Source organism: Phocoena phocoena, chromosome 9 (assembly GCF_963924675.1).
Source record: "Phocoena phocoena chromosome 9, mPhoPho1.1, whole genome shotgun sequence".
Classification (NCBI taxonomy): Eukaryota; Metazoa; Chordata; class Mammalia; order Artiodactyla; family Phocoenidae; genus Phocoena; species Phocoena phocoena.
Window position 1 is genome coordinate 69,653,095 of NC_089227.1, and position 19,364 is coordinate 69,672,458.

Below are 19,364 nucleotides of genomic sequence, written 5' to 3' on the forward strand. Positions count from 1 at the left end.
TGAACAGACTAGAACTTTTTCTTTTGTGCTCTGAAGTACACAGAATGCTATACTTTACCTGAACTTGAAATAGCCATAAAAATTAAAAAGTTATTTTACACACTGTTATTAAAAAGTATAGGTCAAGTAAATGATTTTATAAACCATTATACTGAAGTAGTTTTAATGTTGACTAGCTTCTTCTATATTACAGTGTTTTGAAAATGGGTGAACCATGCTAACAAAAATATCTATTGAACCAGAACATGCCATTTCTGTATCTTCATGGTTTTCATCTTTGGCAGCAACATGGTACAATAGGGGGAAGATTTTAGGGGTCAGGGAGATCTGGGCTTGAATCATGATTCCATCACTTAGTAGTAGTATGACTACAGATAAGTTATGTAACCACTTTCAGCTTTCATTTCATCCTCTGAAAAATGAAGATAGAGGTGATAGTATTTACTTCAAGAAATTTCAAGTGAAGATTAAATCTAATAATGTGTATAAAGTACCAAGCATAGTAGCTGTGCTTCAAATGTGCTCAGTTAAGTATTAGTTTGCCTTTACTCCTTCTAGACAGCCATTGAGTTATTCAATATTTATTTGCAAAACCAAAAAATGTATTTATAATAAAACCCTGGAAACCAATCTGGCATGAAATTAGTGAGACCATGATGGTTTGAAATCGTGTCTCCTTTAACCTTGAGTTTATTTCCTTTCTTCTGGAGTTCTTGTATTAGCGCTCTACCTCTGTCCTTCCATAATACTTTTGTTTTATATTTTTCTTTGAGCTGAATATCGTTTTCTACTTATATTTTATGATTATTTTATTGTTTGTATTCATGGTGTAAAACATCTGAAATATTTTATAGAAAAAAAGTAGGATATAATTAAATCTAAAAACTATTTCTAATCTAAAATAAGAAAGTACCTTTTTTCGTGATTCATTCAGTGATTTCATCCATCTATCTATATTACTTAAGGATCTCCTACTATATGCCAGACTCTCTTCCAGGCACTAAGCAAGTAATTCATAAAACAAAGCCTTTGACTTACAGGGTCTCATTTCTCCCTTGGCAAGGAGACTTAATATTACTCCTTCTATTTACAGATGAGAGAAATGAAACAGAGTAACTTGCCTCAAACAACACTGTTGGGGCAAATGAGGACCATGCACTGACCTAAGCACTACTCCAACCATATCATATCACCTGCTGCTTAAAACTATGGTGAGCTTTCTAACATAAATAAAACTGCATATATGAAGAACTACTGAAATCAGCATCCTATAACACCTTAAAGACTTACAAGTATTAGTCAAATAAGTTAATCAGCTTCTGAAAAATGTAACTACATTTAATAATTCTGAAAATACTTTAAAGGGAAACTAATTATAAGTCTTAGATCAAGCAGTCAGATTTTTTTCTTCCAATCAACACAAAACATAATTTTCAAAACCTTTAGAGATTACTAAAATTATGCTAAACAAGTATGCCAGAGAAAAGGCAAACAAAACAGTCATATGTATACTTGGTAATCTGTGAAGTAGAAAACTGAGAATTTGGAAACTTAATGTTTCAGTGTGAAGGACAGATTTCCACGAATAGGCATATTTTTACAACAGTGAAATTGCCAGAGATGGATTTACCTGCAAGAGCCCACTCTCCTGTACCATGGGTGTGCCCACTGTAATACAAAACATACGTATCATGTCTAGGTCCATCCACAGTCCGAAGTTCAAGGAAAGCTTTCAGTTTGGAATGTAGAGTATCAAAGGACAGGCCACTTGTGGAATAGTCACATCCATAGGTCTCAATCATGTGATATGCAAAAAACCTTTGGATAGCATTGAGCATGCCAGTAGACCTCAAATTTAACTCCTGTACATGTTCTGGTGGAAGAAGTGTTGGCTGACCATCAGGACTGAAGAAGGAGAAAAAAAGATCATTTTAGTGTTTATGAAGTGTTCATTCTATGTCACATTCCTATTCTTCATTTATAATAAATTATCTAAGAATCATAAGTGGCTAATTAAATGGCAGGATTTTTTTTTAAGAAAAACATCTTTCCTAAATTTTCTACAGTGATAAGAATTAAGCTTGGAAAATCAAAGCCTAGTTTCTAAAAATTATATTTCTTATCAATAAAACTGGAAGCTGGGAGAATATCTCCAAATGTAGATAGTACTACTCTTCATTCTTTATTCATATTTTCTTACCAAATGACAGATATTAAACAAAACTTTAAAAAGCAAGACTGTACTAATTCTACCCCCAAAATGTTTCAAGAATACCTGGGTGGGGACAATAATGAAAGTACTTTTTTGAGAAAAAAATTTTAACAAAATCTGGAAGCGATATTTAAAATTATATATTTAATTTCTGTGTTGAAAAAGACAGTCTTTATAAAGTTGTGTTCAAGTTTTACTAACTTAAGGTACATAAATGATAGAACTTACCTTTTAATAAATGACATTTTAAAACAATTATTATGGACTTCCCTGGTGGCACAGTGGTTAAGAATCCACCTGCCAATGCAGGGGACATGAGTTCGAGCCCTGGTCTGGGAAGATCCCACATGCCACGGAGCAACTAAGCCCATGTGCCACAAGTACTGAGCCTGCACTCTAGAGCCCGTGAGCCATAATTACTGAGCCCACGCACTGCAACTACTGAAGCCCACACACCTAGAGCCCGTGCTCTGCAATGAGAGAAGCCACCGCAATGAGAAGCCTGCACACTGTAACAAAGAGTAGCCCCTGCTCGCCTCAACAAGAGAAAGCCCAGGTGCAGCAACGAAGACCCAACGCAGCCAAAAATGAATACATAAAATAAATTTATTTTAAAAAATTATTACTATTTAGGTCCACTGCCTTATATACTACTGAATACTAACTGAAGACTTAGACCTGATCCTGGAATACATGTAAAACGGTACTTTAGTAAAGATAATAAACCAAGTCTTAAAACTAGCATAATCAAATCAATATTGAAGGAGAAAAAAATCATAACTCTTATCCAAAAAAGAGACTTCTAGTAGGAATTGTGTAAACTTTATATTTTGCTTCATGTATTATCAATACTATTCTATTAATTCTATAAAAGTTTTCATTAAAAGAACAAAACATTTTGTCTCTATCTGTATCATTTAACAGCCTCAAAACAGCAAAAGAATAAAGCAATGCATAATCAAAAATTATAACAATAAAAATCTAACTGTGCAAAGTACTATTTCCACATATTCTTCCTGCAGAGTTGTCACATCTTACTTTATGTGATCCTTCTAAACGTATTTCTTTTACTTCTCATGAGAATCTTCAACTTATATATCAAGTCTTTAATATGGAGGAAATATTTACTATGTGTTTTTATGTCAAATATTTGAAATCAGATAAAAACTTCATTTCAAGCCCTCTCCTATCCCTGGCCAAGGAAAGTATGATGACTGCTTGGTCAACAGAATTCATTAATGGCAAGGAACTATTTTTTTCTACTTCAAAGGTACTTAACTACAAAAGAAAAACTAAAATTTGGCAGTATTTACAGACTGAAACAGGTTTGCCATACATTTGGGGTCAAAAATATTTCCAAATAAAACTGCAATCAAATACTTAACTTCACTGCCAATGTTTTTGAATTCGTGGTATTTGTATGACACTTTCTAGTAGTGTTTTTACATTTATAGTCTCATTAGCTCTTCATAACATTTCTCTATATGGGCAGAATGGTATTGTTTGCATTTTAGATAAATACACTGAGGTCCAGAGAAGTTATGATCTGCCTAAAGTAACACAGAACTAGAATTTAGGACGCTGAGGTCCAGTGTACATTCTATTATACTTCACCATGTTGCTTTACATTTTCTTAAACGAGATATCCCTCTCTAAAGAAAGGGCAGGAACTTTACTTAGAAAATCCATTCATATTTTATGAAAATCCATTCATATTTTATGATTTTTAGCTAAAATATAAGCTAATCACATTTATCAAAAATAAAATTTTAATTGAACCCTGAAGATTATATTATTACTCAGAGTAGATAAAGGTTCTTAAACATTTGGGATAAATGGAAAATAAAAAAGCAAGAGTATTATACTTTGAGAATATTATAGTTTTGAAAAAATAAGCTATCATCTTATACCAATATTAGCAAAATATTGAGTCAAGTAGCTATTACTTATTATACTAGGTTACTGTACCTGCAGAAGTTGGTGGGAATCACAATAGCATATCCAACAGATGTTCCTCCTAAACAGTTACCCAATTCATGGAAGAGGCCATGAGCCATAGATTCCAATGGCAAAACAATCAGAAACATGCTCAAGAAGATTCCATTTGTTGGCTAAAAAATATTTAAAACATCATGTTTACATAGAGTGGGTGACTGAACTTATATATGTGTATACATATATATATTTACATAAATGCATATTCATTTTTTGCCTCTACTTCCAACAAGGATAAAAAGGATAATTAATGACCTAAAAATCGTTATAAGTTGAAAGAGACAAGTGTATACATGGATAAGCAATGAACCCTAAATTTATCTCTAAGCTGCTTGGAAGTCATGGCAAAACAAATACAGCACACCGCATTTTTATGATGTGCTGTATTTTTATGATGGGATGTCAAGTAACATCCCACTCAAACTAAAAAACAAAACAAAAATATAACCACACCCTTGATATGACAGAGAAAAAGCCAGAAAACAAATCCTTTCCTGTTAAAACCCACATGCTCTAAATCATTTTACAAATAACACACTCATTTACTTTATCAGAAAAGGTACTTTAGAAAGGGCTTTTTTTCCCCCTGTGAAATGTCCAGAAATTAAGAGAAAATCTTAAACTGTAAGTTCCTTAAAGCTATCAAAATGAATTCCATTCTTAAACTTATAACAAACTTTTCCTTTGAAAAGTTCTAGACTATAAATTCAAAACTAAAAAAAAGTATATATATATATATATATATACACATACATACATATAAAGACATATATTGAAGACATTTAAGCAGCCTAAAAACAGAATGGAAAAAGGGAGGCAGGAGACATATTAAGAGAAGACAAGATTTAAGTAGTATTTGCAATTAAAAGAAACAAACAAACAAAAAATTAAAGGACCCATTTAAATGAAAAGGAAAAGGAAGGATGAGTCACTCAGAACTAACCTATATTTTTACAATACGGATAGTATCCCACATTTTTTGTGTTGCTACTGCACATATTACACAGTTATGTGTCTATGTGCATGAATACGGTTTTCTAACACTAAGAAGTGGTTCATTTGATCAGAACTTCAATAAAAAAATAAAGTTGACTCCGATAATGGAAAAATGGATATAATGCCCTATTTTTGGTACATTATGTGTTATCAGTTACATAAATAATACAGTACATGCTCAATTTAGAAACAACAGAAAATACAAATGAGTAAAACTGATTAGAATAATTCCAAGTACCATCATCCACACACAGCTAACTTTTTAAAATATGTTCAGACATCATACTATATAAATATTCACAAATACTTAGTTTCTTACCAAAGTGCAATGAAATATAATGTTCTGCAAACTTTTTAATATGTTAAAGCCCATTAATGTAATTCTAAATTATTTGTAAATATCAAAAGGTATTACTATCATATTTATAAAATTTTAATTAGCTGATTTCCTATTTGTTGTATTTAGATTCCTTTTAATTTTCCCCTATGATAAACAAAACCAGAATAAGTATGGAGTTCTCTGATTATTACTTATGTTAAATACCTTTGATCATTTTGGTTTCATCTTTGGTGAAGCATTTTGCCGTGGGGCTGCCTTTCTGTCACTGATTTACAGTTTTATTTTGCTCTCAGTATATTTTAGATAAAAGTCTTTAGTTGGATACAAACAGATGGAGAGATATACCATGTTCTTGGATTGGAAGAATCAACATTGTGAAAATGACTCTACTACCCAAAGCAATCTACAGATTCAATGCAATCCCTATCACATTACCAATGGCATTTTTCACAGAACTAGAACAAAAAATTTTACAATTTGTATGGAAACACAGAAGACCCCAATAACTAAAGCAATCTTGAGAAAGAAAAAGGGAGCTGGAGGAGTCAGCCTCCCTGACTTCAGACGATACTACAAAGCTACAGTAATCAAGACAGTATGGTACTGGCACAAAAACAGAAATATAGCTCAATGGAACAGGATAGAAAGCTCAAAGATAAACCCATGCACCTATATGACAAAGGAGGCAAGAATATACAATGGAGAAAAGACAGCCTCTTCAGTAAGTGGTGCTGGGAACACTAGACAGCTACATGTAAAAGACTGAAATTAGAACACTTCCTAACATCATACACAAAAATAAACTCAAAATGGATTAAAGACCTAAATGTAAGGCCAGACACTACAAAACTCTTAGGGGAAAACACAGGCAGAACACTCTAGGACATAAATCACAGCAAGATCCTTTTGACCCACCTTCTAGAGAAATGGAAATAAAAACAAAAATAAACAAATGGGACCTAATGAAGCTTAAAAGCTTTTGCACAGCAAAGGAAACCATAAACAAGACGAAAAGACAACCCTCAGAATGGGAGAAAATATTTGCAAACGAAGCAACTGAGAAAGGATTAATCTCTGAAATATACAAGCAGCTCATATAGCTCAATATCAAAAAAAAAAAAAAAAAAACCTAATCCAAAACTGGGCACAAGACCTAAATGGACATTTCTCCAAAGAAGACATATACAGATTGCCAACAAACACATGAAAAGATGCTCAACATCACTAATCATTAGAGAAATGCAAATGAAAATCACAATGAGGTATCACCTCACACCAGTCAGAATGGCCATTATCAAAAAATCTAGAAACAATAAATGCTGGAGAGGGTGTGGAGAAAAGGGAACACTCTTGCACTGCTGGTGGGAACGTGAATTGATACAGCCACTATGGAGAACAGTATGGACATCCTTAAAAAACTACAAATAGAACTACCATATGACCCAGCAATCCCACTGGTGGGCATATACCCTGAGAAAACCATAATTCAAAAAGAGACATGTACCACAATGTTCACTGCAGCATATTTACAAAAGCCAGGACATGGAAGCAACCTAAGTGTCCATCGACAGATGAATGGATAAAGAAGATATGGCACATATATACAATGGAATATTACTCAGCCATAAAAAGGAGTGAAACTGAGTTATTTGTAGTGAAGTGGATAGACCTAGAGTCTGTCATACAGAGTGAAGTAAGTCAGAAAAAGAAAAACAAATACCGTACGCTAATGTATATATATGGAATCTAGAAAAACGGTACTGATGAACCTAGTGGCAGGGCAGGAATAAAGACGCAGACGTAGAGAATGGACTTGAGGACACAGGCAGTGGGAAGGGTAAACTGGGACGAAGTGAGAGAGTGGCATGGACTTATATATACTACCAAATGTAAAACAGATAGCTAGTGGGAAGCAGCCACATAGCACAGGGAGATCAGCTCGGTGCTTTGTGATGACCTAGAGAGGTGGGATAGGGAGTGTGGGAGGGAGGCTCCAGAGGGAGGGGATATGGGTAATATGTATACATATAGCTGATTCACTTTGTTGTACAGCAGAAACTAACACAACATTGTCAAGCAATTAATGTACTGTAAAGTAATTAAGTAATGTAAAGCAATTACTCCAATAAAGATGTATTAAAAAAGTCTTTAGTTGGTTGTATTGCAAATACCTTTCCCTCTGTGACTGTTAATGCTGTTTTTTGCTTAACTTAAGTTCTTAAGTGTAACATTGTCATTTTGTGTCTTGTTAAATCTTCTCCACCCACCTAAAAGTCAAGAAGGTATTGTGGGAGGGAGGGAGATGCAGGAGGGAAGACACATGGGAGCACATGTATATGTATAGCTGATTCACTTTGTTATAAATCAGAAACTAACACACCATTGTAAAGCAATTATACCCCAATAAAGATGTTAAAAAAAAAAAAAAAAAAAAAAAAGAAGGTATTGTACATTATCCTCTAAAGGCTTTGTTGTTTTGCACTTTGCTTTTAGGTCTATAATCCAAATGTAGTTATTTTTATAATAACAGTCCAAATTAAGTTTTTTATGTGAACACCCAATTATCTAATTACTAATTATTGAAAATCTCAACCATTCCACATTACTGTGCCATCTTTGTCATAAATCAAGTATTCTGATATCTACTTTTATACTCTTATGTTCCGCTGGCCTATCTGTCTATCCCTTCAAATATTTCCTTTTGTCCACATTTCCTCCTTTATTTCTGGGACTCCAGTAAAACACAGATGATATCTCTCTGTATCCTCAATGAGTCTTATCCTTTTCTCTGTATAGTATTTTCTCTATTTTTCCTCTCTAAGCTCCTTCTTTCATAGCTTCATCTGAACTATATTTTCCAGTTCACTAATGCTCACTTCTCATTTGTCTAATCTGTTAAACTAGCACGTTGAATGCATTTCAGATATTTTATTTTCTGATTCTAAAACTTGTCTAGTTCTTTTTCAAATCTGCCTTGTCACTTTCTTACAATTTCTAACTTCCTACCATTATGTATTATCTTTGCTTTTTTTTCAACTTGCCAAGTATGATGGCTTTCTTTGTTTGATAATTCCAATATCTCAAGACTTTTTGGTCTGCCTATCGTCTGTTGGTTCTGCTGCTTCTTGCTCTCAATGCCATGTGAGTGTGTGTGTGTATCTGGTTATATTTATGAGCTGAACACTATATGCAAAAAAACTATTATATGATTAATTTCGGACCTAGGATAATTATACCTTCTCCAAGAGGATGTTTGTTTCTTCCAGGATGCTGGGGGTTATTAACAGTCTACATATCTTAATCCAGGTTTGACCACTTAATCCAGGTTGGATCACTAATAGGATACAATGTCAGGAGGCAAATTCGTTAAAGGACATAATGTACATATTAAAAAATATATTTCCGCTATAAACACCATTTCTTCTCATACAACTTATGTATGTCCAAGAGAATTCACATAGTTTGTATATTGGTTGGGTTAATGATAACTATCAGTGAGCACAATTACCATTTTTTGACATAGCTCACAACTTAAAAGATACAACAATTCTCACAACTATTACTACAGCAATTTCAACTGCTTTTTCAGTTAACTCTTAGGTTTAACGGGTAATCATCTGATCTACAAATATTGATAATTTCATTATTTTCTTTTCAATTCCTATACCTTCTATTACATATGTTGCTCCATTATAATAGAAAAATGCTTCGATCAATTAAACCCTTATTCACATAAAAGTGGATAGGGAACTTTTAGATATGGATGGCCAACTGTACTACACCATAAATATAAGGGACTTGAGCAACTGCGAATTTTGGTATTCATAGGGGGTACTGGAACCAACCCCCTGTGGATACCGAGGGAGGACTGTACATTCAAATTATGTCAGCCATTTATATAAAATAATTATTGGTGGGGTGATCAACATGGTGAAGAAGTAGGACAGGGAGCTCACCTTCCCACCCACAAAAACATTAAAAACACATCTACAAGTGGAACGATTCACATAGAACATCTACTGAACACTGGCGGAAGACCTCAGACTTCCCAAAGGGCAAGAAAACCTCCATGTAACAGGGTAGGACAAAAGGAAAACGAAAAAGAAAGAAATCAGGACAGGGCCTGCACCCCAGGGAGGGAGCTGTGAATGAGAAAAGGTTCCTGAATTTTGGGGAGTCCCCTCACTGGTAGGGAAATCAGCCTGGATGGAGGGGAGCTTTGGAGCCTAGGAGAGCGCAGCAACAGGTTTGCAGAAGGCAAAACAGTCACCTGCACAGAAGGTCATCAGTGCCACCCTGTGCTCCCCCGCCTGAGACGCTCAGCTGTTGGTGAGGGTGGGGGCTAGGTGCTGAAGTACAGGCTTCAGGGGTCAGACCCAGGGAAGGGACCAGGGTTGGCTGCATGGAGGCAGCCTGAAGAGGCTAGACTGTGGCAACAGAGGGAGTACTCAGAAGAAGCCAGGGCCTGCCACAGAGGCAAGGTGCCATTGTTGGGGGTGGAGGGGGAGAGGGGTGGGCCCACCATTAAGAGCTCCTTTCCCTGTGAGTGCTCCCAGGCAACAGGACACCGCCCACAGGAGCTGTTGGTGGGAGGGGGTGGTGGTGTGCAAGTCATCACTGCCATCCTGGGCTCCAGAGGTGGGCACAGGTCGCCACTATGAGACCTAAAAGCAGGCTGCCCTTACTATCCCAGGAGTGCACGGATAGCAGCCGCCCACAGGAGACCCCCCAAGCAGGTGCCAAGCCCTGCCCCCACTGTCCTGTGAGTGCACAAGGGCCGCTGAACCCGCACACCCCACATAAAAAGGTAAAGGCCAGCACACGCTGAGGAAAGAGACAGCAAGCATCCAAACTAAAAGCTGCCCCTCTATTTTGGAAAAGATGGCGGAGTAGAAGGACTTGAGCCCCCCTCCTCCCATAAAAATACCAAAATCACAACTAACTGCTCAACAACCAACAACAGAAAAGACTGGAACCTACCAAAAAAGATATTTTACATCCAAAGACAGAGAAAAATCCACAACAAGATGATGGGAGGAGTGCTTTTGTGACATTATCAAATCCCATACCTGCCAGGTGAACAACCCACAAACTGGAAAATTATACTGTAGAGGTTCTCCCACAAGAGTGAAAGTCCTGAGTCCCATGTCTGGCTCCCCAGCCTGAGGATCTGGCATCAGGAGGAGGAACCCTCAGAGCATTTGGCTTTGAAGGCCAGCAGGGCTTGAGTGTAGCAGCTCCAGAGGAGTGGGGGAAACACAGACTCCACTCTTGGAGGGTGCACACAGGTTTTACATACACTGGGACCCAGCACAAAGCAGTAACTCCATAGGAACCTGGGCTGGACCTACGTATGAGACTTGGAGGATCTCTGGCAGAGATGGGGGTCAGCTGTGGTTAAATAGTGGGGAGGGGGAGCAAGAACACTGATGGCAGAGGCCCCGGAGAACACTGATCAGCATGAGTTCTCCCAGAGGTCATTGCCAGTTTGGTATCAAGACCTAGTCCTAACCAACAGCCTACAGGCTCCAGTGCCAGAATGCCTCAAGCCAAACAACCATCAGGATAGGAACACAGCCCCATCCATCAGCAGACAACGTGCCTAAAGCTGTACTGAGCTCACAGCAACCTCTAAGCACACCCCTTGACATGGTCCTGCCCAGCAGAAGGACAAGACCCAGTTCCACCCACCAGTGGGCAGGCACCAGTCCCTCCCACGAGGAAGCTTGCAAAAGCCACAGGACCAACCTTTCCCAGCAGGGGGCAGACACCAGAAGTAAGAGGAGCTACGATCCTGCAGCCAGTGGAAAGGAGACCACAAACACAGAAAGTTAGACAAAATAAGAAGGCAGAGAAATATACTCCAAAGGAATGAGATTAAAACCCCATAAGAACAACCAAATGAAGAGGAGATAGGCAACCTACCTGAAAAAGAAATTAGAGTAATGATAGTACAGATGATCCAACAACCCAGAAAAATATTGTAGATACAGATCAAAAAGATACAAGAAATGTTTAACAAAGAATTAGAAGATTTAAAGAACAGAGATGAACAATACAATAAGTGAAATGAAAAATACACTAGAAGGAATCAATAGCAGAATGACTGAGGCAGAAGAACGAGTAAGTGAGCTGGAAGACAGAATGGTGGAAATCACTGCCACAGAGCAGAATAAAGAAAAAAGAATGAAAAGAAAGGAGGACCGTCTATAGAGACCTCTGGGACAATATTAAACACACCAACATTTGCATTAAAGGGATCCAGAAGGAGAAGAGAGAGAGAAAGGGTCTGAGAAAATATTTGAAGAGATTATAGCCAAAAACTTCCCTAACATGAGAAAGGAAACACTCAAGTCCAGGAAGTGCAGAGTCCCATACAAGATAAACCCAGGGAATAACACACTGAGACACATAGTAATCAAACTGACAAAAATTATACACAAAGAAAAAAATACTAAAACCAATTAAGGGAAAAACAACAAATAACATACAAGCGAATGCCCATTTCAGCTGATTTTTCAGCAGAAACTCTGCAGGCCAGAAGGGAGTGGCATGATATATTTAAAGTGATGAAAGGGAAAAAAACTACAACCAAGAATACTCTACACAGCAAGGCCCTCGGACGGATTAAATGGAGAAATCAAAAGCTTTACAGACAAACAAAAACTAAGAGAATTCAGCACCACCAAACCAGCTTTACAACAAATCCTAAAGGAACTTCTCTAGGTAAAAAAGAAAAGGCCACAACTAGAAACAAGAAAATTATAAGTGGGAAAGCTCACTGGTAAAGGCAAACATAAAACAAAGGTAGGAAATCACCCCCCACACAAATATAATATCAAAACCAGAAATCGTGAGAAGAGAAGAGTACAAATGCAGGATATTGGAAATGCACTGGAAACTAATAAGAGACCAGCAACTTAAAACAATATTGTACATATATAGGCTGCTATATCAAAACCTCATGGGAACCACAAACCAAATATCTGCAATAGATACACACACAAAAAAGAAAAAGCAGGGCTTCCCTGGTGGCTCAGTGGCTGAGAGTCCGCCTGCCGATGCAGGGGTCGCGGGTTCGTGCCCCGGTCTAGGAAGATCCCACGTGCTGCGGAGCAGCTGGGCCCGTGAGCCATGGCCGCTGAGCCTGCGAATCCGGAGCCTGTGCTCCGCAACAGGAGAGGCCACAACAGTGAGAGGCCTGCGTACCGCAAAAAAAAAAAGAAAAAAAAAAGAAAAAGAAATCCTAAAGATAGACATCAAGTAAAAAGAGAATAAAGAAAAAGGGAAGAAAAAAGACCTTCAAAAACAAATCCAAAACAATGAACAAAACAGCAATAAGAACATACATATTGATAATTACATTAAATGTAAAAGGATTAAATGCTCCAACCAAAAGACGTAGACTGGCTGAATGGATACAAAAGCAAGACATAGATATATGCTGTCTGCAAGAGACCCACATCAGATCTAGGGACACATACAGACTGAAAGTGAAGGGATGGAAAAGGGTATTCCATGCATATGGAATTCAAAGAAAGCTGGAGTAGCAATTTTCATATCAGACAAAATAGATTTTAAAATGAAGACTGTTGCAAGAGACACAGAAAGACACTACATAATGATCAAGGGATCAATCCAAGAAGAAGATATAACAGTTGTAAATATATATGAACCCAACATAGGAGCACCTCAATAAATAATCAAGTGCTAACAGCCATAAAAGGAGAACTCAACAGGAACACAATAGTGGGGCACTTTAACACCCCATTTTCATCAGTGGACAGATAATCCATGTAGAAAATCAATAAGGAAACACAGGGCTTAAATGACATATTAGACCAGATGATTGCATTGATATTTATAGAGCATTTCATCCAAAAGCAGCAGATTATCCAGGATTGATCACATACTGGGTCACAAAGCAAGCCTTGGTAAATTGAAGAAAACTGAAATCATATCAAGCATCTTTTCTGAGCACAACACTATGAGATTAAAAATCAACTATAAGAAAAAAAGGTAAAAAACACAAACACGTGGAGGCTAAACACTATGCTACTAAACAACCAATGGATCACTGAAGAAAGAAAAAGAGGAAATCAAAATATACCTGGAGACATGGGCTTCCCTGGTGGTGAAGTGGTTAAGAATCCACCTACCAATGTAGGGGACACGGGTTCAAGCCCTGACTGGGAAGATCCCCCATGTCACGGAGCAACTAAGCCCCTGCGACACAACTACTGAGCCTGCACTCTAGAGCCCACAAGCCACAGCTACTGAGCCTGCAAGTCACAACTACTGAAGCCCACAGGCCTAGAGCCCATGCTCTGCAACAGGAGAAGCCACCACAATGAGAAGCCTGCACACCACAACAAAGAGTAGCTCCCACCTGCTACAACTAGAGAAAGCCTGCGCACAGCAACGAAGACCCAACGCAGACAAAAATAAATTAAAAACAAAAAAAAAAACCCTAGAAACAAATGAAAACAAAAGAATGACAATCCAGAACCTATGGGATGCAGCAAAAGCAGTTCTACGAGGGAAGTTTATAGCAATACAATCTTACCTAGGAAATAAGAAAAACCTCAAACAACCTAATCTTACACCTAAAGCAACTAGAGCAAAAAGAACAAGCAAAACCCAAAGTTAGTAGAAGGAAAGAAATCAAAGATCAGAGCAAAAACTAAATGAAATAGAAATGAAGAAAATAATAGAAAAGATCAATGAGACTAAAGGCTGGTTCTTTAAAAAGATAAATGAAATTGACAAACCTTTAGCCAGACTCATCTAGAAAAAAGGGAGAGGGCGCAAATCAATAAAATTAGAAATGAAAAAGGAAAAGTTACAACTGACACCAAAGAAATATAAAGGATCATAAGACACTACTACAAACAACTGTATGGCAATAAAATGGACAACCTAAAAGAAATGGACAAATTCTTAGAAAGGTACAACCTTCCAAGACTGAACCAGGAAGAAACTGAAAATATGAACAGACCAATCACAAGTACTGAAACTGGAACAGTGATTTAAAAACTTCCCACTAACAAAAGTCCAGGACCAGAGAGCTTCACAGGTGAATTCTTTCAAACATTTAGAGAAGAGTTAACACATCCTTCTGAAACCCTTCTAAAAAACTGCAGAGGAAGGAGCATTCCCAAGCTCATTCTATGAGGCCACCATCACCCTGATACCAAAACCAGACAAAGATATGATAAAAAAAGAAAATTACAGGTATCACTGATGAACATAGACACAAGAATACTCAATAAAATACTAGCAAACCGAATCCAACAATACATTAACAGGATCATACACCATGATCAAGTGGGATTTATCCCAGGGATGCCAGGATTCTTCAATGTCTGCAAATCAGTGTGGTATCAACAAACTGAATACTAAAAACCATATGATAATCTCAATAGGTGCAGAAAAAGCTTTTGATAATATTCAATACCCATTTATGATTAAAAACTCTCCAGAAAGTGGGCATAGAGGGAACTTACCTCAACATAATAAAGGCCATATATTGATTATCAGTCTAAAGCAAGCAGATATAGGAAGGGTTTAACATACTTGAAAAACAGCGCAACCACAAATCAAAAACATACAATAGATTCACAAAAACCAAAAAGAAGAGAATACAAGCATAAAATGAAAGGAAATCATCAAACCACAAGAAGAAGAAGAAAAACAAAGAAGAAACAAAGAATCAACTGGAAAAAAAGGTTGAAATGGCAATAAATACATATGTACCAATAATTACCTTACATGCCAATGGACTGAATACTCCAATCAAAAGACAGAGTGGCAGACTGGATAAAAATCAAGAGCCTACAATATGCTGCCTATAAGAGACCCACCTCAGGGCAAAGGACACAGACAGATTGAAAGTGAGGGGATGGAAAAATATTTCAGGCAAACGGAAATGACAGGAAAGCGGGAGTTACAATACTCATAACAGACAAAATAGACTTTAAAGACTATGAAGAAAACTAAAGAAGAGCACTATATAATGATAAGAGGATCAATACAAGAAGAGGACATTACACTCATCAACTTATATGCACATAATATAGGAGCACACAAATACATAAAACAAATAATAACAGACATAAAGGGAGAAATCAATGGAAATACAATAATAGTAGGAGACTTTAACACCCCACTCACATCAACAGACAGATCTTCCGGAGAGAGAATCAATAAGGCAACAGAGATCCTAAATGATACAATAGAACAGTTAGACTTAATTGATATCTTCAGGACATTACATCCAAAAAAACCTGAATACACATTCTTTTCAAGCGCACATGGAAGATTCTCTAGGATTGACCACATACTAGGGTACAAAACTAACCTCAACAAATTTAAGAGTACAGAAATTATTTCAAGCATCTTCTCTGACCACAATGGCATGAAACTAGAAATCAACCACAGGAAAAGAAATGAGAAAAAAAATGACTATGTGGAGACTAAACAACATGCTACTAGAAAACCAATGGAAATTAAAAAATAACTTGAGACAAACGACAATGAAAACACAACCATACAAAATCTATGGGACACAGCAAAAGCAGTTCTTAGAGGGAAGTTCATAGCAATAGAGGCCTTCATCAAAAAACAAGAAAAATCTTAAGTAAACAACCTAACTTACCACCTAAAAGAATTAGAAAAAGAACAAACAGAACCTAAAGTCGGCTGAAGGAAGGAAATAATAAAGATCAGGGAGGAAAAAACAGAGATTCAAGAAACAACAGAAAAAAATCAACAAAACCAAGAGCTGGTTCTTTGAAAGGGTAAACAAAATTGACAAACCTCTGCCCAGGCTCACCAAGAAGAAAGAGAACCCAAATAAACAAAACAAGAAATGAAAAAGGAGAAATCTCAACTGACACCACAGAAACACAAAAAACCATAAGGCAATACTATGAACAATTATATGTCAACAAATTTGACAACCTAGAAGAAATGGATAACTTTCTAGAAACATAGAGCCCACCAAAAGTGAATCAAGAAGAAATAGATAAATTATGTGAACAGACTGATCATTTGAAGTGAAATAGAATCTGTAATTAAAAAAACTCCCTACAAACAAAAGTGTGGGACCAGATGGATTCACAGGCAAATTCTACCAAACATACGAAGAAGAACTTATAACAATTCTTCTCAAACTCTTCCAAAAGAATGAAGCGGGAACACTCCCAAAGACATTCTATGAAGCCACCATCACCCTGGTACCAAAAGCAGACAAAGACATCACTAAAAAAGAAAATTACAGGCCAATATCTTTGATGAATATAGATGCAAAAATTCTCAACAAAGTATTAGTAAACCAAATCCAACAACACATAAAAAAGATCATACACCACAACCAAGTGGGATACATCCCAGGTTCACTAGGCTGGTTCAACATTCGCAAATCAATCAATGTAATAAACCATAGTAGCAAAAGAAAAGTCAAAAACCACATGATCATCTCAATAGATGCAGAAAAAGCATTTGACAAAATTCAACATCTATTCATGATAAAAACTCTTACCAAAATGGGAATAGAGGGACCATATCTCAACATACTAGAAGCCATTTATCACAAACCCACAGCTAGTAGTATAATACTCAACAGTGAAAAGCTGAAAGCCTTCCTGCTAAAATCTGGGACAAGAAAAGGATGCCCACTCTCACCACTTCTATTCAACGTAGTATTGGAAGTCCTAGCCACAGCAATCAGACAAGAAAAAGAAATAAAATGTATCCTAATTGGAAGGAAAGAGGTAAAATTATCACTATATGCAGATGACACGATACTATATATAGAAAACCCTAAAGACTCAACACAAAGACTATTAGATCTAATAAATGAATTCAGCAAAGTAGCAGGATACAAGATTAACATTCATTTATTTACATTAACAATGAAATATCAGAAAGGGAATGTAAAAAATATATATATATATATACCTTTTAAAATTGCACCAAAAAAAAAAAATACCTAGAGATAAACCTGACCAAGAAGGTGAAAGACTTATATGCTGAGAACTATAAAACATTAATAAAGGAAATAAAAGAGGATTCAAAGAAATGGAAAGATATTCCATGGTCTTGGATTGGAAGAATTAATATTGTAAAAATGGCAATACTACCCAAAGCAATCTACAGATTTAATGCGATCCCTATCATATTACCCATGACATTTTTCACAGAACTGAAACAAATAATCCAAAAATTTATATGGAACCATAAAAGACCCAGAATTGCCAAAGCAATCCTGAGGGGAAAATAAAAACAAAGTAGGAGGTAAAACTCTCCCAGACTTCAGCCAATACTACAAAGCTACAGTAATCAAAACAGTGTGGTTTTGGTACAAAAACAGACATACAGATCAGTGTAACAGAATAGAGGCTAGAAATAAACCCACACACCTATGGTCAATTAATCTTTGACAAAGGAGGCAAGAATATAAAATGGGAAACAGTCTCTTCAGCAAGTGGTGCTGGGAAAGTTGGACAGCTGCATGTAAACCAATGAAGTTAGAACACACCCTCACACCATGCACAAAAATAAACTCAAAATGGCTTAAAGACTTAAACATAAGACATGACACCATAAAACCCCTAGAAGAGAGCATAGGCAAAACATTCTCTGACATAAGTCGTACCAATGTTTTCTTAGGTCAGCCTCCCAAGGCAAAAGAAATAAAAACAAAACTAAACAAATGGGACCTAATCAAACTTACAAGCTTTTGCACAGCAAAGGAAACTATTGAAAAAACGAAAAGACAAACTACGGAATGGGAGAAAATATTTGCAAATGATGCAACAGACAAGGGCTTAATCCCTAAAATATACAAACAGCCATACAACTCAACAACAACAAAAAACAAACGACCCAGTTGAAAAATGGGCAGAAGACCTTAACAGACATTTCCCCAAAGAAGCCATACAGATGGCCAGCAGGCACATGAAAAGATGTTCTACATCACTAATTATTAGAGAAATGCAAATCAAAACTACAATGAGGTACCACCTTACACATGTCAGAATGGCCATCATAAAAAGTCTACAAATAACAAATGCTGGAGAAAGTGTGAAGAAAAGAGAACCTTCCTACACTGTTAGTGGGAATATAAGTTGGTACAGTCACTACAGAAAACAATATGGAGGTTCCTAGAAAACTAAAAATAGAATTACCATATAATCCAGCAATCCCACTCCTGGGCATATATCCAGACAATACTATAACTCAAAAAGATACACACACCTCAATGTTCATAAGCAGCACTATTCACAATAGCCGAGACATGGAAACAACCCAAATGTCCATTGACAGATGAATTGATAAAGAAGTTGTGGTACGAATACCTAGAAACAAATGACAATGGAGACACAACGACCCAAAACCTATGGGATGCAGCAAAAGCAGTTCTAAGGGGGAAGTTTAGAGCAATACAAGCCCACCTTAAGAAGCAGGAAACATCTCGAATAAACAACCTAACCTTGCACCTCAAGCAATTAGAGAAAGAAGAACAAAAAAACCCCAAAGCTAGCAGAAGGAAAGAAATCATAAAAATCAGATCAGAAATAAATGAAAAAGAAATGAAGGAGACGATAGCAAAGATCAATAAAACTAAAAGCTGGTTCTTTGAGAAGATAAACAAAATAGGTAAACCGCTAGCCAGACTCATCAAGAAAAAAAGGGAGAAGACTCAAATCAATAGAATTAGAAATGAAAAAGGAGAAGTAACAACTGACACTGCAGAAATAAAAAAAATCATGAGAGATTACTACAAGCAACTCCATGCCAATAAAATGGACAATCTGG

General features: G+C 36.6%; 1 protein-coding gene across 1 annotated transcript in view; it reads right to left on the reverse strand.

The window, feature by feature from the left end:
- Nucleotides 1-19,364, reverse strand: part of TMEM168 (transmembrane protein 168) — a 55,943-nt gene that overhangs the window by 11,773 nt on the left and 24,806 nt on the right. Inside the window, exons 3-4 of the mRNA XM_065884171.1 lie at nucleotides 4,181-4,323; nucleotides 1,631-1,905 (exon numbers count right to left, since the gene is read on the reverse strand). Of these exons, the coding sequence (XP_065740243.1) occupies nucleotides 1,631-1,905; nucleotides 4,181-4,323 (418 nt within the window). The remainder of the gene's footprint in view (nucleotides 1-1,630; nucleotides 1,906-4,180; nucleotides 4,324-19,364) is intronic.